Source organism: Heterocephalus glaber, unplaced genomic scaffold (assembly GCF_053883595.1).
Source record: "Heterocephalus glaber isolate CG9 unplaced genomic scaffold, H.glaber_assembly_v1.0 deba00000071, whole genome shotgun sequence".
NCBI lineage: Eukaryota > Metazoa > Chordata > Mammalia > Rodentia > Bathyergidae > Heterocephalus > Heterocephalus glaber.
In genome coordinates, this window is record NW_028258137.1 from 34,837,808 (window position 1) to 34,863,891 (window position 26,084).

At 35.9% G+C, this 26,084-nt stretch overlaps 1 protein-coding gene across 17 annotated transcripts in view; it reads right to left on the minus strand.

The window, feature by feature from the left end:
• Nucleotides 1-26,084, minus strand: part of Cyld (CYLD lysine 63 deubiquitinase) — a 61,200-nt gene that overhangs the window by 23,437 nt on the left and 11,679 nt on the right. For 9 of the 17 annotated variants that reach the window (XM_021260927.2, XM_013073342.3, XM_021260928.2 and 6 more), the window contains 4 exons: nt 10,967-11,065; nt 8,886-9,002; nt 3,125-3,175; nt 1,248-1,627 (listed from right to left, as the gene is read on the minus strand). In XM_021260927.2, the coding sequence (XP_021116586.1) occupies nt 1,248-1,627; nt 3,125-3,175; nt 8,886-9,002; nt 10,967-11,065 (647 nt within the window). The remainder of the gene's footprint in view (nt 1-1,247; nt 1,628-3,124; nt 3,176-8,885; nt 9,003-10,966; nt 11,066-26,084) is intronic. The other 8 variants (XM_087206714.1, XM_087206693.1, XM_087206688.1 and 5 more) reach the window with 3 other exon arrangements.

Sequence of the window (26,084 nt, forward strand, 5' to 3'; positions counted from 1 at the left end):
TTTAATATTTAGATCTTTAATCCATTTTAATTTTAGTTTAGTGCATGGTGAGAGATATAGGTCTAGTTTTAATCTTTAGCAAATTGAAACACAATTTTTCCAGCACCATTTATTAAAGAGACTATCTTGGAAATCAGTATGGAGATATCTCAAAGAACTAGGACTGGAAGTCCCATTTGACCCCGCTATTCCCTTGCTGGGTATCTTCCCCCCAAAATTAAAAGGATCATACCACAGTGATATATGTGCACCCATGTTCATAGCAGCACAATTTGTAATAGCTAAAACTTGGAAACAGCCCAATTGCTCATCAACTGGAGAGTGGATAAAGAAAATGTGGGTTTTTTAATAAAATGGAGTACTACTCAGCCATAAAGAATGAGAAATTAGAGACATTTATGGCTAAATGGATGCACATTGAGGCCATACTCTTAAGTGAAATAAATAGTACTCACATGTGTAAATACTGAATAGTTTCTCTAGTGTGAGAAACTGAAAGTGTAAATAAGGACTAAAAGATATAATAGATAATGTGAAATAGGAAGAAAAGGGGCAAAGGGGAAGAGGAAGTGGGAGGGGTAGGGGAAAGGAAAGAAGGGAATGGAATTCATATGAGAAAATGAAAAAATGGAAACAAAGTCTTTGTAAATAGAGAGGGATGGAGGGGTTGAAGGGAGGGCAGGGGAAGGAGGAAAAATAAGAACCAAGAGAGATTATATAAAAGTGCAAATTTCCAATGATGAATGTCATTATATTGTATACCTAAAATGTACCAATACAATTAGTTTTTTAAAAAAAACAGATTTTCTCTCCTTATTGCATTCCTTTTAATAAAAGAAGCCTGGAGCTGGGGATTTATCTCAGTGGTTCCACTGCCTGCCTTGCAAGCACAAGGAGCTGATTTCAATCCCCGGTACCAAAATTAAAAAAAATTATTAAAAAAAATAAAAGAAGCCTAAATACATTAGCCTAAAAGCTAATTTTTATTCTTTGAATATACTCAACTAACATTAAAACAAGTTAGCAGAAGCTTAAGGGGTAGGCAAGTCAGGCAACATGGTAATAATATTTTTCTCTAGTAATGGCTTTTCTGACAAATACAACAGTTAGCCAAAACAAAACAAAAAAACCCAACACACATACACACACAAACACACACACTCACACACACACATACACATACAAGAAAAATATGAACAAAACCCCATACAGAAAAGAACTGCAGTTTTTAGGTCAAATTTAATTACCAGTTCCAGTCCAGCTAGTATTTCATTGAGCCCCGGTGGCTGACCAATCCAGCGGATGACCCCATAAAAAGGAGGATTTTCCTTCACTTCAGCCAGTGAGCCTACTTCCAGACCATGTGAGTTACCAGAGGATACGGGCAAGGGCGGGCTCTCCTGCACAGGAGCACTATTCAACTCGCCCATCACAGACTGCACAGACAGCGACAGCGGACTGTGAGCCATGCTACTATTGGTGTTGGGCATCTTCGTCAGACTGAAGGGCAGAGAGTGAAACCTGTTCTCGCTGGATAAGGAGTTCATAGAAGGAGGCTGCAGTGGTGGTGAAGAATGTCCAAACTCTGGAGATAAATCTGTAAGTGACTTCGCAGGATCTTCTGCAACTTTGAAAAATTATTCTTAATTAGGGAAATGTATTCAAGAATATCTAAAAATCAATATATAGATTTAGTTCAACTGTCCACCTGACCTCTCTACTAGGATTCTTACAGGCACTACAAATTTACTATCTCTACAATAGTGTTCTTGCTTCTCTTCCCCACCTCCAAACTTTCCTACCTCAGTCAATGGAACCCAACTGTTAAAAATTCTATTACTGATTGGCATTACCTAAGATATATTCTTTGTCTGTAATATAATTAAGTTAGAAACCAATACAAAAAGATAATCAAAAATTAAGAAACAATTCTAAATAACTTATGGAACAAATAAGACATGCTAAGTTTTAAAATGAAAGAAAAGGAAACAATACAGAACGCTGTGAAACACATATAAAGTAACACTCACAGAGGAAATTTACAGATAGCTAATTTTGGAGAGAAAAAGCTAGCTATTAATGAACTCAGCATACAACTTAAGATGTTAAGAAGAACAAAACAACCCCCAAAAGTATGCAAGAGAAAAATAACAGAACAAAATTAACAAAAGAGAAAAAAACAAAATAAACTCAAAGCCAGGATAAACACAAAAACAAAACAAAAAATTCAAGACAAAACATACAATAAAGAGAATCAAAGCCAAAAGCTACTTCCTTGATATGATTAACACAGCTGACAGGCAGACACAGCAGATCAGTGGGGAAAAAAATGAACTCCTTAATAAACAGGGTTGAGATAATCAGCCATCCATATGTTTAAAAATTCTAATCTTGAATGCTACTCATACTTGACAGAAAATCAATTCCAAGTAGCTTAAAAACAAATGTAACAAGCAAAACTGTAAACTTTTAGAAGGCAATATAGAGAAATTTCTTAAATATAAGTATGAAAACCATAAAAGAAAAAAGATTGACAAATATGGCCACATTTAAATTAAGAACTATTTATTCATTAAAAGGCTTCATGAGAGTGAAAATTTGAGCTAGAGAAAAAAATCAGCAAAACATATAGCTAACCAAAGATTAGAATTTGAAAAATATTTATAAATCAGTAAGAAGACAAAAAGAAATACCGGAAAAAAGCAGAAAAAAACTTGGAAAGGCAATTCACATAAGAAGAAACACAAGTCAGCAACAAATAACTAGAACATTCTTGCTCTCATTAGTAGTTAGATAAATGAAAGCCAAAACCAATACAAGATATCATTTCAAAAGTTAAAAGTCTTACAACATTAACTGTTGGTAAGAATGAGGATTAACTTGGTGCTTACACAACACTGGTAGGAGTGTGCTATAGACTACATGTCTGTACTCTAAAAGTTATGTTGAAACCACTCAATGTGAGGGCATTTGGAGGTGAGGTCATTGGGAAGTGATTAGGTCATGAAATCATGAATGAGATGGGTGCCTTATAAAGGGGGTACCCGCGAGCTCCCTTGCCTTTCTGCCATGTGAGGATACAGCAAAAAGATGGTTGTCTTTGAGCCGGGAAGTGAGCCCTCACCTGACACTAAATCTTCAAGAGCCTTGATATTGGATTGCCTGGCCTCCAGAACTGTAAGAAACAAGTTTCTGTTGTTTATAAGCCACTTAGCCTATGGTATTACGCTATAGCAGCTCAAACAGACTAATACATGCATAAAATGATATAACTACTTTGACAGTTTGTCATTATTTACTAAAGAGGTACTCATTTTATTTCCCAATAATACCACTCCTAATTACACACCCTAGACCAGTGATGTCAAACCTTTTAGAGCTTTCAATGATACAAACAGGCTGCTGCAGCACACATGCCATAGGTTCGTCACCTCTGCCCTAGACACATGTAAGAATACTAATAGAGCTGTTCATAATAGCAAAAAAATAAAAAACAATTTAAATGCCCACCAATGGTCAAAAGGATAATAATTTTTGCTATATTCCAATTGCAGAATACTATATGGCAATGAAAATTAATAAATTAGAATCACATACTGCAAATCACACGAATTTTAAGACATAATGTGACAGGAAAGAAATTATGCAGCAATATCTACAATCTGAGTCTTTACATATAAAGCTCAGAAACAAAAGAACTAACAATATGCTATGTAGATACACAAACATACTAGTAAAACTATAATGAAAATCAAGAGAATAAAACATTAAAGATGATAGTAGCTCATAGAAGGGAATGAAGAGAATAGGATGAGAAGAGGCACTGAGGGGACGTCAAAGGCAATTACAGTCTTTCTCTTAAAGGAGGAATGACTACTCGGGTACTTATTATACTTTCTTTATATTTCATCCTCCTAAGACTCCTTAGTAATAAGATTGTTATTGTTTAGATCTAAAATGTCCCCCAAAAGACTCATGTTCAGAGGTGGGGCTTTTGGAGGGTGCTTGGACCATGAAGGCACTATGGCTGATTTGCTGTTAGGAGGTGGGCCCTGGTTGGAGGTGGGTCACTGAGGTGTCACCTGGGAGGATGTCCCCAGCTCCTTCCTGATGTCTCTACTCCCTGGCTGCCATGACATGAGCACCTTTCCTCTGCCCAGGCCCATCCACCATGCTGTTTCTCTTAAGAGTCAGCCAACCATGGAATCAACCCACTGAAACTATGACCCAAAATAAATCTTCCTCCTTTAAGTTGGTGGGTATTGGGTATTTTATCCCAATGACAAGAAAGTGACCAAGACAAAGATTTAATCTAAAATCTTTAAAAAATCATTCATTCTTCTCTTTCCCAAACCCTCCACTTCTGAGGCCCAATACCTAAATCCAGAAAGCAAGTGTCCATTCCTTTCTCTTAACTTCTACCAGCAACTCCTTGATTGAAGCCACCACCATTCATCATCTTGTAACCAGCCTCCTACCAGATCTTCTTGCCTTTTTCTATTTGTCATAGCAACTAGTAAGACCTTTTTCAAACTGAAGGATGTTAGGTGACTGTGTCATTCTCCAGTTTAAGACCTCCTGATTGCTTTCCAGTGCCCTTAGAAAAAGTACTACATATATTTCCTAGCTTGACCTAGGAGCCCCTGGGTGATCTAACTCCTACCCACTTATCCAAACTTGCTACATCCCATATTTCCTTTATTCTGTAGACACTATGCCTACTTCCTATTTTTCAAATAAACTTTCTCATCTCATCTCAAATACACTTTCTATTTCCTCTGCCTGGAATGCTTCTGTCAAGCTCTTTCTCTGGCCAGTTCATGCTCATCATCCAGATCTCAATTCATATACCCTTTCCTCGGCCTTTTCCAACCACCCTGTGGCAGCCAACTTAACACTAGCCACTACACTCTGTTCATTTTCTTCAATACACATGCCACAACCCACTACCACCTTGTCTGTTTACACATTTATTGTCTATCATACAAACTACACAAATAGAATGTAAGTTCCATGAGAACAGTAATTTTGTTAGTTTTTCTCCTGGGTGAATCAACATTGCTTGGTATATCACAAATACAAGAAAGTACTCATAAAATATTTATTTCAAAAAAGTAAATTAATCACATGTTGTAGAGAAATTCTTTTTAAAACTTAAGAACAGGACTGTTGGTTCTTAACAGTAATACAAGAAATTTCTATACTGTTTTCCAAAACGGTTTTATCATTATATTCACATTAGCAGTATTAGAAAGTTCTAACTGGTTCACAACTAAGCTGACATTTGTTCCTGTAAAACTTTTAACTTCATCTCCCTAATGAGTGTATAATACGATCTTGTTATTGTACTGATTAGCATTTTTCTGATTCTAGTGTTGCACACCTTTCCTTGTGCTGTACTGGCTATTTATCATCTTCTTGTGTCTACTTTTTAATTGGTTGTCTATTAATGAGCTATAAGAGTTCTTTATATATTCTGGTCATAGGTTATATGCATTGCAAAAATGGTCTGTTTAAGGACTACTTTTCATTTTAACGATGTCATTTAAAGTTCTAAATTTTGATGGAATCTCATTTATCAATTTTTTTCTTTTATACATCATGTTTTTTATACCCTAGGAAATTCTTGCCTACCCTAAACTCATAAACATTTTCCCTTATAATTTCTTCTTAAAGTTTTATAGTTTTAGTCTTTCATATTTAGGTTCATAGATCCTTTCAAGTTATTTTTATATATGGAAATAAAGGGTTGAGGTTAATTTTAAAAAGAAAGAAAAGCTTTTTAAAATGTTGTATAAGTAAAATTAACTAAAAGAACAATATTCTTTTGCAACTAAATCACTTCTATTTTCTAGTTTCATACAAATTTCATTCTTTTATGTTCCATGTAGGTCTTTTAGGACCAATATTATCTCATGAAATTATTACATATTAGATTCTAGCAGAATCAAGAAGTTAGGGATATTCTAGTACAATACAGAATCTATATTAATAAGAAATGTGAAATTATAGCATAAACCTGAAAAACTGACATTGCCTAGATTATGAAAACCTTGTGGTTTCACTAGTTTCCTTTCCTTAGAAAAGAATGACCCCATAGGAAAAGCATCAGCAAACCTGCCAATAATGACAGGGCAAGAGGGGACTACACCACAGTAGACCTAGATGGGCCCTGTACACATCCATTATAGAGGTCTCTAGTACTGTAAATTTATATTTTCATTTAGTTTGCATACAGTTACTAAAACTACTGACTGTCAAGCCCTGTGCTGAGTTTAGGAGCTCACAGTCTGGCTGAGGAGAAAGACAAATCAGCAAAATTGCTTTGAGGACATTTGATCTAACCTAGGAGAGGTAGGAGAGTAAAGGAAAGGCTTTAAGGATAAACTAAAGAGCTGAGATTTTAGAGACAAATACCAGTAAGCCAGACCACGCAACTGGAAGAACAGGAAGGACTTCCAGGCAGCAGAAGCAACAGGCACCAAAAAAGAAAGCACACTACATCCTAAGAATGGACCCAGTCCAGTGTGGCTGCGGCAGGAACAAGGGACAGAGCTGAAACAGAGGCCACATCACAGTAAGTCTGTCATGCCAACATCAGGAATTTGGATGCTTATCTTCAAGGGTAGGGAAACATTAATATGTACTGTGCAAAGGAAAGGCATGGATACGTCTTCAGGAAAATCACTCAGAAAAGTGGAGACAGTGTAACGAATATAAGCATGAAGACTAGTGTTAAACAGATCTGGACTGGATACTGGCTCCACTATTACTAATCATGTGACACTGGGCGAGTAATTTAACCTCTGTAACAGAAGTGTACGTAAAAATATCTACTTCATAAAGTTATGATAAAATAAAACAATGTATATAAACAACATAATACATGGCAAATTGTAAGTGGTCAAGAAATGTCAGCTCAATGATATGAAGACAATGACTATGATGATGGTGATGGTGACAGTTACCCAGACACAAAGTTGAAAAGAATGCTGCAAGGAAAGCAGTTAAAAGCCACCTTATTAATCTAGTCAAAAACAGGATCTGAACTAAGACCATGGTTATTAGAAATGAAGAAGCAGAGAGAGATTCCAGTGGTACTGAAGATGAGGAAATCAAGAAGACTTGCTGACAAATAGATGTGACTAAGAGAGAGGGAAGAAGTGGGGAGAGTCACTGATGCAACCCATACTTGCATTTTATACATCTGCTTCATGTCTCCATTTCCACTCACCACACCCTCAGCACACTCCAATCTGGCCTCTGATGAACTTCCTCCACATGAGAGAACTATAAAGGTCACCAGTGACTTCAGATGACTAAATCCAGTGGATATTTTGTGGTCTTCAGCTTGTTTGTCCTCTCAGCATTCAACATGCTGTCCATTTGCTCCTTGGCTTCTTGACCCAACAGTCTTGATTTTCTTCACTTCTCTCTGGTCACTTTTTCTCTGTCTCCTTTGAGGACTCATCTCCCACCCTAGCTATTAAGCCCCTCAAGGTTCAGTCACAACCTATGCCCTCCATCTTCTCTCTCCTTACACAATACTATTCAAAGGACTTTAGCCACCCTGTGATGACAACCTATGCATTTCTTTCTCTGGCTCTAACCTTTCTTCTAAGCTCCAGACTCACACATCCAACAGCCCACTTGATGATTCCTTTTCAGGAAGTTGAAAACATCTCTTCAATTCAACATGTTCAAAATCAAATTCCTCACCTTGTTCCACCACCATCTAAGTATGCAAATCAGAAAACCAGAGGTCATCACTGACACAGCTTTCCTCTGAATTTTCACTTTTCACCCCTATGTAAGTCCTGTCAGTTCAACTCCTGAATCTCAGATTTATCCACTCCATGTCTTCTGCAAGTCTAGTCCCAGATACTACAACCAATTACTAAGACCTCAACAGCCTTCAGTGGTGACCTTGCATTCACACAGTCCCCACTTCAACCTACTGTCTGCCCTGCAGCCAGAATGATCTTTCCAAGAGGCAACCCTGGCCACCCCACCTGTTGCTGAAAATCCTCCAGTAGCTTTCCACTTCTTTTTAATGGGGTGCTCCAGGCTTCCCATGGCCTAGCTCTGCTGCCACACTACTCTTATCTCATTAAAGATCATGTCCATCTCTGCTCTAGCTATACTGGTTCTTTTGGCCCTTGGCAAACAGTAAACTCCATTCTTCCCTGAGCCCTTCAAATATGCTATTCCCTCTGCCTAAAACATCCTTCTGTCCTCTCTCTCACTGTGCCATCCACCACTCCATAAACCTAGGTACCTGTCACTTCCTCAGAAGACACCCCAACACCCTAGGCAAAATCTCAGTACTCCTATGGCATCCCATTCATTGCCCTAATTCCATTGCAATGCCACATCTGCTCTGTGTCTAATTTCTATCCTAACAATTTGACTGTAAACTCAGAAAGGGCAAGGACAATGTCTATTTTTTCCTCACCACTGTAACCTCAGAGAATGTCTGGTATATAATAAACCTCAATAAATATTTGTTGAACAGATGGACAAGAGAATGAGTGTGCCAGAAGAAAAGGATGACCCAGAACAAGGGAAGGTGGAATTTTTTAAAAAGTGTGCTTTAAAGAGGTCAAGAACGACCCAGACAGAAAAGCCTTCAAAAAATTCAATTGATTCTAGAGATCTCCTACTCTAAATAGATCATTAAGAGAACAAGCTACTAAACATTTTAAATGTTTTATTAATCTTAACAGCAGTGCAGTTCAAATTGTGTACAACATTTTAGTTTAGCAACACTAATAAAGGTCTATTCATTGTTTCCAAAAACTGCAAATATTGATTAAAAAATTCCTTTTTTTCTGATGAGTTAAAAGGACAAGCTCATTATAAAGAACACTAAAATGATAGATTACCTTCATCAATGTACCATGTATTTTTTGATTTAGATTGTGGTTGTGAGTCAACAGAAGATCCATTTAAGGTATAAAATAATTCAGATCTATTTCTATTTCCAGGGTCTGAGGTAGATCCTATGAAACAAAAAAAGATTCTTTTAAAAATAAAGTCAATATGTTCTAATAGTTTTTGAATAAGATGAATATGCATACAATGTTAACATCTGTTTGTACAACCAGTAGATGTATATAAACACAATATATTTTATTACTGTCTTCAGCTTTTAAAAATTTGGTGACCCTTTAGAGTCAATGCAGGAGGAGAAGCCTGTTCATTTTTTTAAAATGGAAACTGCCCTAAGAAATCATTTCACATAGTATAGTTTATTTCTCAAGATTACCATTTCCCCAACGCATCTGATGAAGCTACTGATTAACAAATTTAACTTACCACAGCCATGCATCACCTAACGATGTTTCAGTAAAAGACAGACACACATATGACAGTGTTTAGGTGTGTACCAGACTACACCAGCTGGGTTTGTATACACTCTGGAATGTTCGCACAAAGACAAAATCACCTCATGATGCCTTTCTCAGAATGTATTCCTATTGGAAGTGACCCGATTATATTTTAAACCAGCTGCTATCAGAAGAACAGAATCTTCAAATGCTATATACAATTCAGAGCATAAATTAAGCTTAAAAAGATTTAAAGTTCAGGCTGGGGATGTACCCCAGCAGTAGAAATCTTGCTTACCACACACGAGACTCTGGGTTCAATGCTTAGCACTGCAAATATATAAATTTAAAAATTTTTAAATAAGAATGATTCAATATTTAAACATTTTGGAGTTGTTGGTCATCAAATTTATCACTTAATTTCATCATGTCTGAAAAGTGTAGCACTATTATTTCTTCTATATTAGATTTATTGAGCATAAGAGCTAGTATGGCTATGTCACAGACATCTCCAGGCCTGGGACTACCTCAGCATTTACTAAGAGGACATGCCTCAGCAGAGGGCAGTGAGTCTTCAGTGGGAACCCACACAGAAGCCAAGTTTTCCCTTTCAATTTCAAGCAGATAGCTCTACATTTTATACCTTTATCTCAGACCTGCTATAACATAACCAACACTCCATGTTAGGTATGCACAAGTAGTTCCAGCTATTCAGGAGGCTGAGGCAAGGATGATTGCTTGTAGCCAGGAGGTCAAAGCCAGCCTGGACAACATAATGAATCCAATATCAAAAAATGAAAGAAAAGAAAAGAAAGGAAAGAAGGGAGGAGAGAAGGGGAGAGCAGTTGAGGAGGAAGGGGGGAGGGGGAGGAAAAGGAGAAGGAGGAGAAACAAGAAGAGAAGAAAGAGCAGGAGGAAGAGGAGAAGAGGAAAGAAAGTAAAAAAGAAGGGAGGAAGGTAGGGAGTCAAGGAAGGAATAACTATAAGCCCCTTCTTGTATTTTTTATTTTAAGAAAGATCTCACTAAGTTGCTAAGTTACCCAGGCTGGGATCAAACTTGTAATCCTCCTGCACCAGCCTCCTAGAGTGCTTTTTAAATGAGCTGTTGGGTTTGTTTAACTACCACTCTATAAATCTATGAAGCATAGCAAAGCCAACAGAAAAAACGGTACAAATTCAACATTTGATGACAACATATGATGAGGAAGTTCTGGAAGAGACAAAAATTTTTGCTTAGCACCTGTTATTTAATTTGTGCCACATCTACTTAGCAAAATCCACATTATCTCCGGTGCACTTTATCCTATGTAACTCTATCCATATATGATTATATAGTTGTAACACTATACTATACACACACACACACACACACACAAATATCAAAAGTAGGGGTTTGCAAAACCAGCTGATCATGGACCAGCATAAGATACAAATATTACAGGAAACTTATTAGGTAAAAGATGAGGGAACTGATGGCTTAAGCAACACCGTCTACTTAAAATTTTAGTTTACCAAAAATGTTTGAAGGAAGAAAGTCTACATATATGTTACAGCATAATGGTTTATAACCTCTTTTAATGCCTGGGCAAATCAGGTATCATGTAAATTATCAAAAATTGTATCTTGCTAATCCATACCTGTAGCCTTTGGTTTATTATGACTGGATGAACCTTTGTCCCCAACACCTCGTGACATAAAGGCAAGTTTGGGAGGCCTCCTTTCCTGTGTCATGCTATCTGAAACAGTAAACATGTTTTTTAAAGATAAAAGCAAATTTTTATGGAACAGAAATACGAAAACAATGACAATAACAAAAACAAAAAGCCTCTTTCCAACAAAAAGCACAATTTTTAACAACATTACAAATTATTTTAAAGACCATCAAGAGAACAGCAATGCTGTATTTCAAAATACAATTTCTACAAGAAAATATACTGCCAAAGTACAATTCAGCTAAATGCTTTAAAGTCTTGACAGCTCAATAATATGTAGTCAATTTTTGTTTGTTTGTTGGGGGTTTTTTTTTTGTTTGGTTTGGTTTTTGTCATACTGGGCACTGAACTCAGAGCCTTCACAGTGAGCCACATCTCCAGCCCTTTTTTATTTTTTATTTTGATACTGCATCTCACTAAGTTGGTAAGTTGTCCAGGGTAGGCTCAAACTGGGAATCCTGTGCCTCAGCCTCCCAGAATGCTGGAAATACAGGCATGGACCTCCCTGCCTGGCTATTTGATGTTTTCCAACACTTATTCACAATTTTTGGAGATTCCTCAAATCAGTATGCCCCAAACACCCCTATGTATTATGAAGTGTTCCACACTCAAAGACTTCTAGGAGACACTGAGATAAAGACAATTTCTTTACTGCATAAAACCAGAATCCTTAATATGCTAATGTATACTGTAAGTCTCTCAGGAATGGGTATAGTAAACTCATTTGATAATAGTTTTTTGTGCCACTCTACTTAGTATCTCAGAATAATATATTTAATGAGACATAGTTTGAGAAAACCCTGAGCAGCAATATGTTATCACAGTTAGGAATGTGCTCATTAGGAATACATGTCAGTTTTTAAAACATATATGTTAAGAATAACACAGATGTGGATGCAAACACACATATAAACATGAAAAACATGAAGAATTACACACAAATTAATAAAGCAGAGTTATATAACACTAATATTTTTGGAGAAAACACCCTAAACTTCTTTTTGAAGTCTAGGTGTAATAAATTTGGCAAACTTGTTTTTGATACAAAGACCATTTTAAAGCCTCGAGCCCAGTTTATAAGATACTCAAATACTGATCAAATAAATGTAGAAGAGTTAATATGAGAAGTTTTATCCTTAAAAAGTAAAATGACACATCCGTGAAGTCCAACATGACACTTAGGAGTCATACCCAATAAAGCTGTATATCAGCAAAAACAATATCACCCACAGTGGATTTTTCAGGACAGAAAGAAAAAATAGGAAGATTTTTATATTTTAAATACAAGAAAAAGGCCATTGTTTTAAAAAAGGAAATCATACTGAATTAATTTAATGTAAATTATGCTTTTCCAGAGTTGGAGGAAGAGGAGAATACATGTTAAACTACTTATCTTTAATGTCTCAGAATGTAAGCAAATGGGATACTGGGATATTACCTTAATTCAAAAATTACACTGATTAACCATGAGTTTAAAAAGTGCTATAGTAAAAGAAATGTTATTTGCTAATACTTTTATGATGCTACCATTCAAGCATCTATAAATGTCACCTATGACAGCTAAAGTGGAAGGGGGAGAGAGAGGAGAAAAGAAAGAAGGGAAAGGAATAAATATGAGAAAAAGAAAAAACAGAACAAAAGTCTTTGTAAATAGGGAGGGGTGGAGTTGAAGGGAGGGAAGGGGAATGGGGAAAAAAATAAGAACCAAGACATATCATGTGTATGTACAAATCCCCAATGATGAATGTCATCATATTGTATACCTAAAATGTACCAATAAACCCAATGAATAAAAAAGAAAGAAAGAAAATTAACTCCCACTATTAATTGTAATTAACTGAATGTAACTGTTTGAAAAGAGATATTTCCATTGTGGCATGACACGTGTACATTCCACAGTTGGCAGGCATTGCAACAAGTACTAGGGACTGTCTGCCCTCTGTCAAGCTATGAAGGTAGCCTCGAGTACCTTTAGGCCAGATGGATGAGCTGCTGGAGAGGGTCTGCATGAATCAGAAATGTGAACTACAGGACTCTGGGGATGCAAACTATGGTAACCTTCTGCCTGAGACTTTGAAAAGGAGTCAAACATCATCTTTGAGAAACAGGACACTGCAACAGAATTGTAAACACATCTAGCTTGCCTTCCAGCAATTATATACCCAATATTTCTTATTACTTCGTCACAACTATGTTCATGATCCAACACCACAAGGATCATAAAACAAAACCTTCCCACTCAAATAAATTTTGAGATTACTAACTTATATAAAACAATGGAAAAAATTCAGCAGAAAATGTTGTAAGACTAAAATGACCCTGATTTAAGATATTAAAAAGAGACAGCAAGATATATCCAACCAACAGCATGTACCAAAATGTACATAGCAATCTTCTCATAATAACCAGAAGCTGGAAACCATCCATTCTACAGAAGAATAGATAAAGAAATTGTGGTTTACTCATATGGCAGTATACTACATAGCAATAAAAAGGAGTAAACTATTGTTATACAAGACAACATGAACAGTGTGTTGGGCAAAAAAATAAATAAGACCTAAAGTGCACATAACATACATTCAGCAGAACTGCATTCAAAACAATAACATTAACAGCTTATCTATTACTCCTATTTATTTAATCAAAAAAGGAAAATCCCTTGGAGAATCTTGGGCTGAAAATTCTAACAGTACTAGTGAACAAGTTTTTTCAAACCAAAAGAAATGTCTGTGATTTTGAATGACTCATTAAATTGAGAAAAATTGCTTAATTGATATGCTTAACATCATCAGCCACAGCATAATTCAGACCCAAATGACAATTTACCACCACAGAAAAATCTTGTGAGGAAAACATAAATTCACTTGACTAGAATGAAGTATTATAAAATCTGATACCAAGTGTACTATAGATAGCAATTATCCAAAAGTCACCCCAATGTTGGGTTACTGATAAGAATAAATACCTCCCTTATATTTTGGATAAGTGTATGTAAAAATTATATCTGAGACCTTGAAGGTAACACCAGAGTTGAATGCTGACATTTGATGATTCAAAATATCCTTGTTGGGGCTCTGTCTCACAGGAGCAAAGGTCCTGCCTATATAGACAACACTGAGGGTATTTCAGAGTGACAAGTAATCTCGTAGAAGACATTAATCACCACCTATCAAAATATAAAATGTACACACCCTTTGGCCTACTAGTTCTCTTTCAGCCACTCTACTGGCATACGTTCAACTGACAAATATGCATATATAAAGTTATTCACAGAAGTACTATTTGTAAAAGAAAAAGACTGAAGACAACCTAAATGTTCATCAGGAGGGGGTTGGTTTAAAAAAAAAGTTTATGGTACATTCATATAATAAAATACAATCCAGTAACTTAAAAGATTACTTGTGCAATTTATATACTAATATAAAATGATCTAGGAAACCAACTGTTAACTTTAAAAGGAAGGTATAGCTTCCACTTTTAGGAAAATGGAGTAGATAGAATTTTCCCTATTTCTCCTGCTAAGTACAACTAAAAACTTTGGACATAATTTACAAACAAATATTAAAAAGTTCAAAAGCTGAGGAAGAGTACGGACTAGCTATGGACTTCAGCTTCAAGCAACCACATGACAGAGATTTCCCTTCTTGCCTCATATATATCCTAGTCTCAGAGCTGCAGAAATCAACCTAGAAACATCCATGGGCAGAGACAAAAGGAAGCCTCAACTAAGTCGTTCCCTCTAGCCATAGGGAAGGACATCAATTCTCCTCAAAATTAGACTCAATGCAATTTCCACCAAATGGCAAGATTTTGTACCGATGTACACAATTCAATTCTAAAATGTATATGGAGAAGCAAAAGATCTAGAAGACCTAAAATACTTTTGTTTAGAAGACTTGCTATTTAGCTACAGTAATTGAAACTGTATGGTACTGACAGTAGGAACAGAACATACAGATCAATGGAACAGAATCAAGAACCAAGAAATAGGCCCTCACAAATACACCCAAATGATTTTGGATAAAGGTACAAAAGCAATCCAATGGAAGACAGATTTTTCAACAAATGGTGCTGGAACAACTACATATCCCTAAGTTTAAAATAAAAAAACTTCTAAGGCTTATATCTTATAAAAATCAATTAAAAATGGATCATGGAGGTCCGGGGATTTAGATCAGCGGTTCCGCCACCTGCCTACAAGCGCAAGGACCCAAATTCAATCCCCGGTGCCAAAAAACAAAAAAGCAAAAAAACAAAAATGGATCATGGACTTAAAACACAAAATGTAAACTGATTAAACTGAAAAAAAATGAGGATGCAAAAAAATTCCATAGATTGCTGATGGGAGATAAAATGGTGTGGTCACTTTGAAAAAACACTCTGGCAGTCACAAATGACTAAACATAGACTTACCATAAGACTGAGCAATTCCACTCCTAGGGATATACCCAAGAGAACTGAAAACATGTGCTATAGAAAAACCTTTACATGAATGTTCATAGCAGCATTTTTTATTAACCATCAAGAACTAGAAACAATCTAAATGTCCACTGACTGAGAATGGATAAATAAAATGCACTGGAATGTTATTCAGCTATAAAAAGGACTTGAGTACTGACCCATGATACAACAGGAATAAGCCCTGAAAAAGATATGCTTAAGTAAAACAAGCCAGTCACAAAAGTCATTTATATGAAATGTCCAGAATAAGTAAATCCATAGAGATAGCAGATTAGTAGTCGCCAGGGGTGGCTGCAAAGAGGAAGCAGGGAAAAGTGGGTACAGAGTTTCTACTCAGGATGACAAAAAAATCCTGAGTGGAAATCCTGGAAATAGATAGCAATGACAGATGCAAAACATTTAAATATACTTAACATTATTGACGTGTGTTTTAATAGGGTGAGTATAAAGTTCTAGTTTTTTACTATTAATGGTACACGAAATATACTTAGAATTTTTAAAACTGAGAAGAAAATCTTCCAAATCTAGAGCTAGGCAGAAGCTGTTGGATTTGACACTAAAAACAAAAATCTATAAAAGGAAAATGTTATAAATTTGACTTCATAAAATCAAAATCTTTCACCTTGTGACTCTGTTAAGATGATAAAAAATAAGATACAGACCGGGAGAAAATATTTGTAAATCATGTATTTAACAAAGAACTACTATTGTATCTATAATATATAAAGAATTATCAAAACTCAACAATAAAAAAAAAAAACAATCCAATTAGAACCTAGCCAAAAGAGACAATTTACTAAAAAGACATATTAGGGGCTGGGGATTTAGCTCAGTGGTTCTGCTGCCTCCCTTGGAAGCACAAAGACCCAAGTTCAATTTCCGGTAACAAAAAAATAAAAAATAAAAAGACGTATTACAGATGACATTAAGCACATGAAAATCCTCAACATCATGAGTTATCAGGGAAATTCAAAACCACAATGAGTTATCACCCTACATCTCTCATAACAGCTAAAATTAATAATGATAACACCAAATCCTGGTGAGGGGTGGAAAGGCTGGCTTACTCATACATTGGCTATGATCATGTAAAATAGTACAGTCACTCTAGAAAAGTGTAACAGTTGCTTTAAAAACTAACCATTTTGCCGGAGATTTAGCTCAGTGGTTTCGCCACCTGCTGCACAAGCGGAAGGACCTGAGTTTGATCCCCGGTACCGAAAGAAAAACCCAAAAAACTAACCATTTAAATATTATATGAACTTTTATGCCAGAAAAATGAAGATTTGTGTTCACTCAAAAAAACCTATACACAAATGTTTATAAAAGTGTTGTTCATAATAGCCAAAAACTGGAAACAAAGTAGGTGTATTTTAATGATAAATCATTAAACAAACAATGGAGCATTTTAGGGAGTATTATCTGGATCAAAAAAGAAGAAATCGGGCTGGGGATTTAGCTCAGTGGTTTCGCCGCCTGCTGCGCAAGCTCAAGGACCTGAGTTCGATCCCCGGTACCAAAAAAAAAAAAGAAGAAATTATTGATGCACAACACAAACATGAATCTCCAGGGAAATAAGCTGAGTGGAATAAGTCGATCCCTAAAAGTTACATCCTATGTAACACTCCTGAAATGACAAACTTAGAGAAATAGAGAACAGGTTGGTAGTTGTCATATATCTGATAAAGTTCTTTTATTTGAAATTTATAAATAAATCCCCAAAACTCAAGTAATAAATGGGTCAAAAGATTTGCACCAAGGAAGATACACAAATGAAAAATAAGCACATGCAAAGATGTTTGACATCACTGGTTAGTAGTAAAATGCAAATCCAAAAAAATCACTGACAACAGTAGCACCCATTTCACACCTAGAAATGTACTGAAAAGCAATGAAAGCATTTGACCATACAAAGATCTGTACATGAATTTTCATAGCAGCATTACTCATAATGGCCAAAAACTAGAAACCACCCAAATGTCCATTAACAAGTGAACGACTAAACAAACTGGAATATTTTTCAGAAATGAAGAGGTCAAGAAAGATGAATCAGAAAATATGTAGGCTGAGTGAAATAATCCAACCCCCCCCCCGGCTAAAAAAAAGTACACTTATACAAAATGTTGAAAAATGTAAATAAATGTATAATGACAGAAAGATGATCACTTGTTGCCTGAGTTGGGGTGAGGGTGGCAGAGAGACAAAGGGACCAATCCCAAATGACATACTTTGGGGGTAACCATATGGTCACTATCTTGATGGTCTCATGGGTGCACATGTATCTCAAAACTTAGGAAACAGCACACTTTAAATCTGCGCAGCCCATTGTATGCCAATTCTATCTCAAGAAAGCGGTTCAATATTTTTCAAGAAGGTGGTTCTTAAAGGGTAAAGACAAGCACATTTTGAATAAAAAAAGAAAAAACTGCCCAAGCATACAAAACAAAATGAGAAAATTGGGACCAATGTCAGTAGAAAAAGTTCTCACTAGATATCTTTTTAAAGTTCTGTGCAACTGGATGTACTGCATAATCTAAAATAAAAAAATAAACAACATTACACTCTAACCCCCACAACTAGAAGACACAGACTGAACTGGAAAAGCAGAAGCATGTAATTTAGGGATGTTACTAATTGATATGCTTCATCACAACCTCAAGAACCTGAACATAATGTCCTGTTACATGTGTCAGCGTTTCCAATAGCAATGAAAAGAGAAAAATTTTTATAGCAGGTCTAAGATTTCTGCATCTTCCAGTCTAAAGTAGCCAGAAGCCAATAGTAACAAGGAATTGACTGGGAAGAATTCTTTCCTAATCTCATCAGCTGTTCAAATGCTCCAAAAAGAATCTTTCTTAGATGCTGGAAATATTAATTTTGTCCCACAAATGAGGGTAATTGGGCAAGAAAAAGAAATTAAGCAATTAAAGGAGACACTATGACTCTTTTTTCCCCCTCAAGAAAAGAATGTTGATGATGACATGAAATAGAGATGAAGATTCATTCAAATAAACTAAATTAATTTTTGTTTAAACAACTTTAGTTTTTAAAGTCTGTTTGCAAGCTTTATTTTGTTGGCAAATAAGTGTAATTTATGCATTATGTTATAAAAGCTGGTATCATTCTTAATTAGCTCCTATTCAGGGTTTATGAATGCCAAGCTTTAAAAGAAAGAAACAAAAAGCATTCTTTCCCTTTCTCATCTCTGCTCTCAACCAGCAATGATGTCGATGACAATGACTGATCTAGAAAACCACAGTGCCTGACAAATGACTCCCCAGCATCATGTCATGAATTTTTATTATTTTAATTCTTACCAATATTTAAATAAAATATAATTGTACATGTCTTTAAGATAAATAATGTTAAAGAAAAATTCTTTGTCAGGTTATATTCATTTCTATCACAGGAAAAACAGAAATGGTAGCTTTTTTCTTTTTTTTCTTTTTAAGTGCTACTGCAGAACCCAAGATAATTTACATTTCAAACCAAATTGAGAAGTGGAAAACATACTCAGTAAGAAATACAGCTGTAGAGTGGGGGAAAAAAACACTTCTAATCTTTATTCTACAACAAACCAAGAAAAACACAATCAATTATACATAAGCCAACTTTATACTTCAGGTATTTCTTTCTTTCTTTAATGATAAGACTAACCATGATTTCTCCAGTCACCCAACTTGCTCAATACAATAATGTAATAAATTATATGTAGTTTTAAAATGTAAAGTTCTAATAAACGCAACTAACGTAGGTAAAAGGGATAAACTCAATCTAAAATGCATAAGGTTTTGAGCTTTCAAAAGTATCCTTTGAACACCCTCCCCACTACATCACCAAAAAAAAAAAAAAATTAAATAGGAAACCCACCGTTATTTGATTTGGTAAGTGAAGTGAAATTAAAATTAACTTTGTGATTCTCACAAAACATCCTTAGCCAGAATTGGTTACCCCTGCAAGAATACACATACCATGAAAGATAAAATTCTTACAAGGAAATCCCTTAGGCAGTTAGCAAGTTAACGTTACAAAATTAGCGTAACTATCACAATGTTTTTGAAACAGGATTCTCAACTTCGCTCCACTGACATTTTGTACCAGATAATTTGTTGTTGTGTCCTGCTGTAGAGCTGACCTGTAGGATCTTTAGAAGTATCTCTGGTCCCTAACGAGTAGATACCAATAGTGTCCCCCACCTCAGTGTGACAAACAAAACACTGCCAAATGTATCCTGGGGACAAAATCACTCCAGGTTAAGAACTATAGGCTCCAATCTGAAAGGACTTTCTTATGAAGGTTTTGTGCTAATTCAGATGGAAGGAAGGGAGGGAAGGAGAGAGGGAGGGAAAAAAAGGAGGCAGGGAGAGGATGTGACCGGAGGGGAGGGAAGGAACAAAAACTTTATAAATTAAATGGTATGGGCTGGGGACTTGCCTCAGTGGTACAGCACTTGCCTAGAATGCCTGAGGTCATCGGTTCAATCCTCAGAACCATGAGAAAAATAAAATTGTTACAAATAAAAGTAATACATTTTCAAATAATAAAAGATGGTAAAAATAAAACCTAATCATAAATGTCACATACCTTCTCAGGAAAATTTTTACTTGTATAAATGTCTCTATATCCAAAAATGTATAGGATTTAAAATATAACTATTAGGATAGAGTGAGTTCCTACCAGACTATTTCTCCTACAGATGATGGATAGAAACTTTGACCAAAAAAAAAAAACAAACAAAACTATATGCAGGCAATAGTGAATGAAAAAAAGCAGCAGGTTATGAGAGGACCCAAAGGAACAACACAAAGATATAGTCCAGAATTGTTCCACATATAAAAGAAAAATAAACAAACTGTGGTCTACTCTCAAAAGGAAAAAAATCACAATAGCTATCAATCCATAGACAATAAAGATTTGAGAATTAATAGGTATTTTTTAAGTAGCAATTATAACTATATTCTCAGAGGTAAAGGAAAATCTGTAATATATTACAGTAAAGAAGTAATATAGTAAAGAAGAAATCAAAGAAATAAAAATTATTTAAACAAACAAAAGAAGCAGACAGTGTTAAAAAAAAAAACTGCTTTGTAAAACATTAAAATATAGTACCTGAAAAAATAATTCATTGGATGTCTGTGGTGGGTTGACTAATGGGCAACTTGTAATGCCCAGCTGAACTGAATCAGTGTGGTCTGGGTGTGGAGGATCCACCTGAAGATTGTTAGCAATAGCCATAAAAAGAGAACTGGAGGGGAAGATCTTGGTCTGTTGATTTTCTAGGAGAAACTTGCTGCAGATGGTTTTCCTGATGCAAACTAGGCTGTTCTCATCGGAAGAGGAGCTCAGGACCTCGCTGTCACTGGGAATGACTGTTGTTTTCATCAGGGGAGCTCTGGTGAGCATCACTTCCTGGCTCCAATATGGATCCCTCAGCTTGGTGGCACAAATCCTTAATCTCACTGGCATAAGTTTTCTGGCTTCCACCACTGGCCTTTGAGCCCTCCAGGTGCAGATCCTCAATACGGGCAAGCATGAGACACTCCTGTGGCTCTAGGCCACTGGATGGACTCGTGGAGGACACTGCCTTGGACTCTAAGCCTTTAGCTGGACTTGTATAGGAAATTGCTGGGATCCAGACCCTCAGCTGGATCCTTTGGGCCTCTAGTGTGTGGTTATTCTCTCCTGCACTCCTTTGCATTTGACTATTTGGGTAATTATAAAATAATTCTATGAACTACGTGTCCTGTATTTAATGTATTCCCTTGTCAAATCCTGCTGACTATAACAATGGCACTATGGGGTTTGAATATGGTTTCTGTGTGTCCCCCAAAAGTTCACGTGCTGCAAGCTTGGTACCAGGTACAACAGTACAAGGTGGTAGAGCCTTCAGAAGGTAGGGCCTAGTGGAAAGCAATTAGGTCACTGGGAGCATCAGCTGGAAAAGTATTTATGCTGGTCTCAAGAGTGTTCTCACCACAGCAACGTACTATAAAAGAGCAAGAGCAGCCCCTCCTAATGCTCTGGCTTCCTGTCTCACCGGCAATCTCTGCCTCTGACATGCTCTCCCAGTATGAGGCTCTCAACAGAGGCCAAACCAACGAGGATACCCAATCTTGGATTTCCCCTTGTAAAATTGTAAGCAAAATAAAGCTCTTTTCTTTTTAAAGTACCCAGATCTTAGACAGATGTCACAGCAAAATGAGGATAAAAGAAAGAAAAGTCTGCAAGGTTGAAGATACAATAGAAATCATCTTAACAGAGAGAAAAAAATAACAGAACCCCAAGGGCTTGAGGGACATTAAAAATTCTAAGGGATAGCCAATTAAAGTCACAAGGCAAAATGGGATAGAAAAAGCATTTGCCTAAATAACTGCTAAAATTTCAAATTCAAAAAGTTTAGCAAGCTGGGTATGGTGGCGCATGCCTGTAATCCCAGCACTCAGGAATCTTAGGGAGGAGGATTGCCATGAGTTTGAGGGTTCGAGATCAACCTGGGCTACACAGCAAGACCCTGTCTTGAAAAAAAAAAACTTAAGCAAAACTCCAAGCAAGATAAATATGAAAAAAAATCCTAGATATATCATAAACTTCTCTAAATAGAATATAGAGAGAAAATCTCTAGCTCACCGAGACAGAAACAAGAAGTCAGAATGGTGGCTATTTAAAATTAACGAGGAAAGGGGGCAGTAATAGCAAAAATACAGTTTCTTTAAAGGTGATACAAGTATTCTAAAACTGAACATATGACTTCTCATATCTGTAAATATACTAAAATAGTTCGAAATATAAACTTTAAGCAAATTTTAAGTTATGTGAAATAGTTCTCAATAATAGAAGAAAAAACAGAAATTTCTTATAACCTTGGAGTAACTCAAAATCTGGTATCTAAAACACAATTGATAAATTTAACTGTGTAAAAAATTTAGAATCCTGCATGGCAAAAAAAAACATCTAAAGCAAAGTCAAAAGAAACTGTGCTAGAAGAAGACTGTGCCAGGTATAAAGAACAAATATTGTATGACTCCACTTATATGAGATACCTAGAATAGGCAAATTCATAAAGACAAAAAGTAGAAAACAGAAGTTACCAGAGGCTAGAGGGAAGAAGGAATGGGAATTAATAGGTATAAAGTTTCTGTTTGAGAGGATAAAAACAGTCTGGCAATATAGTGTTGATGGTTGCTCAACATAGTAAATGCACTTTATACTACTGAACTGTACACTTAAAAATGGGTTAAAATGGTAAATCTTGTTACATAAAAACAAAAAGAGGTTCACCAGGTAAATAATTTTTTTTCAAAGACAAATGGTAAACAGGGTGGAGAAAGGGAATATTACACCTCATATCACAAGAGTTTACCACAATATTGTATAAAAAAGAAACGTGATAAAAAATCCAATTTAAATACTGACAACAGATATGAACACAAAGAGAATTACAAATTGCCCTTAATCATATGAAAAGATGTTCAACTATGTAACTTAAAACCATACTGGAATAACTTTTCACCTTCCAGATTGGAAAAAAATTTAATAATATACTCTCACGGTAAACCTATGAAAAAAAGTTATCCTTGAATTCTGCTATTATAAATAATTGCCATATACATAACTGAAAGCAATCAACAGTATCTATAACACTACAGATGTAATCACCCTTTCATCATAAACCCTTTCCTCACTTCTAGGAAGTTACATGCTAGCACATGTGGGAAATACATTGTACATATAAAGTCACAGTAGCACTGTGGTGTAGAATAGTTTAAAGTTTGAAACAACACAAATATCTACCAAAAGAAAGCTGGTTAAATAAATTATAGAATTGTTTTCCATACAATGGAAAAGTACACGCTGTAAAAAATGCTATATGTCTGAAATTTTCTAATAAAAATTTTATGAAAATTTTTAAAATAAGAGTAATCATAAATCAATAACAGCAGAAAAATAAGCAGAACACACAAACAGGTACAGTATTTAATAGAAGACACAAATGTTCCATAAACATATGAAAAGCAGGCCAGGGATTTAGCTCAGTGGTACTGTGCCTGCCTCACAAGCACAAGGTCCTGAGTTCGATACCCAATACCAAAAAAGAAGCAGTTCAACCCTACTTGTAATCAGGGAACTACAAATTAAAACTACCTTGAGATACCATTTCTTAACCATCAGACTGGGAAAACTTTTAATTAGTACCAAATATTGAAGAAGATATGGAAATAACCCAAAGCCCAAACACTAGAATGGGTCACTAAACTGTGAGGTATTCACAAAATGAAGTCGACTACGAAGCTGTGACACCAAATGAACTATCAACCCTTTTTTCCATAGAAAAGAATCTCAATATACATTTTAAGTAAATGACACAAGTAATTAAAGAAGTCAATATGTTTCTATTTATATTAAGTTCAAAAACAAGCTTAACTAAACTATATTATTTAGGCATAGAGATATTGTAAAACTATAAAGGAATCAAGGAAATTGCGAATAAAAACAATCAAATTAGTGCTTAGTCCTGGGAGATATTGCAATCATGAAGGAAAGGTGCATCTAGAGTTTCTAACATACCTACAATGTTCTGTTTCTTAACCTGGATGGAAAAGTTACATGAGTGTTCATTATTACTCTTGATATGTTTTTTATACCCTTTTGTAAATATATTCCACATCTTAAAATTTCTTAAATATAAAGTTTCTGCACTATTACACATTTTAAGAATTTAAAAAGTATGCTTATAATATCAAATGAAATTGTTTAATAAGGCATCTCAGCCCTAATAAATCCAAAACCAAAACACCAACTTTCTGCACCACCCTCCTACTCCTGACACACACACACTCGTGCTCTTCCTGCTCTCTCCCACATCAATAAACTTCCCCACAGCCTTCCAGCTGCTTAGTCCAAACTTTGGAGTAATCCTGGATTCCTCAAGCCCCACACCCAAACTATCTGCTCAGAATTGTTACTTTTTTGTTTTGTGTATGGAGTTTGTTTGGGGGGGCTTTGTTTTTGGTTTTTTGAGACAGTCTCGCTAATATAGTTCAGGATGGCCTTGAACTCACTACATAGTTCAGGCTGGCCTCAAACTCACAGCAATTCTCCTAGCTCAGCCTCCCAAGTGCAGGGATTACAGGTGTACACCACCATATCAAACAGCTTTTTAAATTCTATCTGAAACCCACTCGCTCTCACCTACCTCATCAGACCACCCCAGTTCACTGTTTTGCTTTGTACTATATCCCCAACATCTAGAAGAAACCTTACTAGGGGCTTAACAATATCTCAACCAACAACCTTTCATAGGTTTTTTTTTTAGAGGGGGATCATTTGAGACAAGGTGTCACTATTAGTCCAGGCTGGCCTTGAACTCACTATGAAACACAGGCTGGCCTCAAACTCGCAACAATCCTCCAGTCTCAGTCTCCCAAGTGCTGGGATTACAGGTATGTGCCACCATGCTCAATTTATAGTACTGTTTTTTTAAACAGTAAGTATTCATTATAACATTGAAAACAATTTTAATCCATAATATCATTAAGTTGTGTTATCCCCATAAACAGAAATGAAAAAGTAAATTAAATATCACTAAACAAAGTATGAAGCACACACATGCTTTCCCCGAATATAAACCATTTGTTTCCAAAGGTAAACAAAGAAATTATTAGCAATTCAATTTGTAAGATTAAAAACTGATTTTAAAGAATCAAGAAAAGCAAAGGATGTCAGATTTTTCCAAAGCAAAATTGAAATAAGGCTATCATTTGAATCTCATACCTTCTCCTAAATTAATCTACTCTTCCTGCAAAGCTAAAAGCTAAGGAGAAAGCTGTAAAACACACGTTTATGACTTGCCTCACCCACAGGGAAACAGGAAAGGCACACAGTGTGGACTAGAAGGAACCTGAAGGTTCATCTAATATTAGCCCTTTCATTTTTACCAAACAAGAAACTGAGGACTTGAAAAGACCTTAGAAAACTGAAAAGTGTTCTGTGTCAAAATGAACAACAATTGAAAAACACTAGAAGGAAAAATAAAAAATTTAGCTGGCCTGTTCTGTTTTGATCCTTGCTACAGTAAAAATTCAGCTTTTATAGAATTAGAGACAAAATACATCTCCATGGAAACAGGACGTGAGACCAAGAAATATGGTTTTCTATGCAGGTCCTCACACAGTGAGAATACACAGAAGTTGTGGGTGGGGGTAGTGGGTACTGAACAGAGCACAGCTTGATAATCAGGTCTGGATTTGAATTCTGGCTCTACCACTTACTCTGAACCAAGGTATTCTTCGTCCTATTGGAGCCCCAGTTGTTTGTTTGTCTGTTGTTTTTTTAAATCAGCAAATTGGGGATTATAAAGATCTACTTTATAAGATTATCAGGAGTGTGAAAGAGCACGGGTCATCTAATTCAGTTCCTGGCACATTCCTGGCTACAGTCTACCTGCAGGCTTTGGACATTTTATTCCTAAGGGCAGAATGTGCAATAAGCATCAGCCTCTCTGCCTCTGTGACCTGTACTGCCCCAGCCTATTACTGAGATTTCTACGAACAGCCCGGGATGGCATTGTTGATGTTGCTATCTC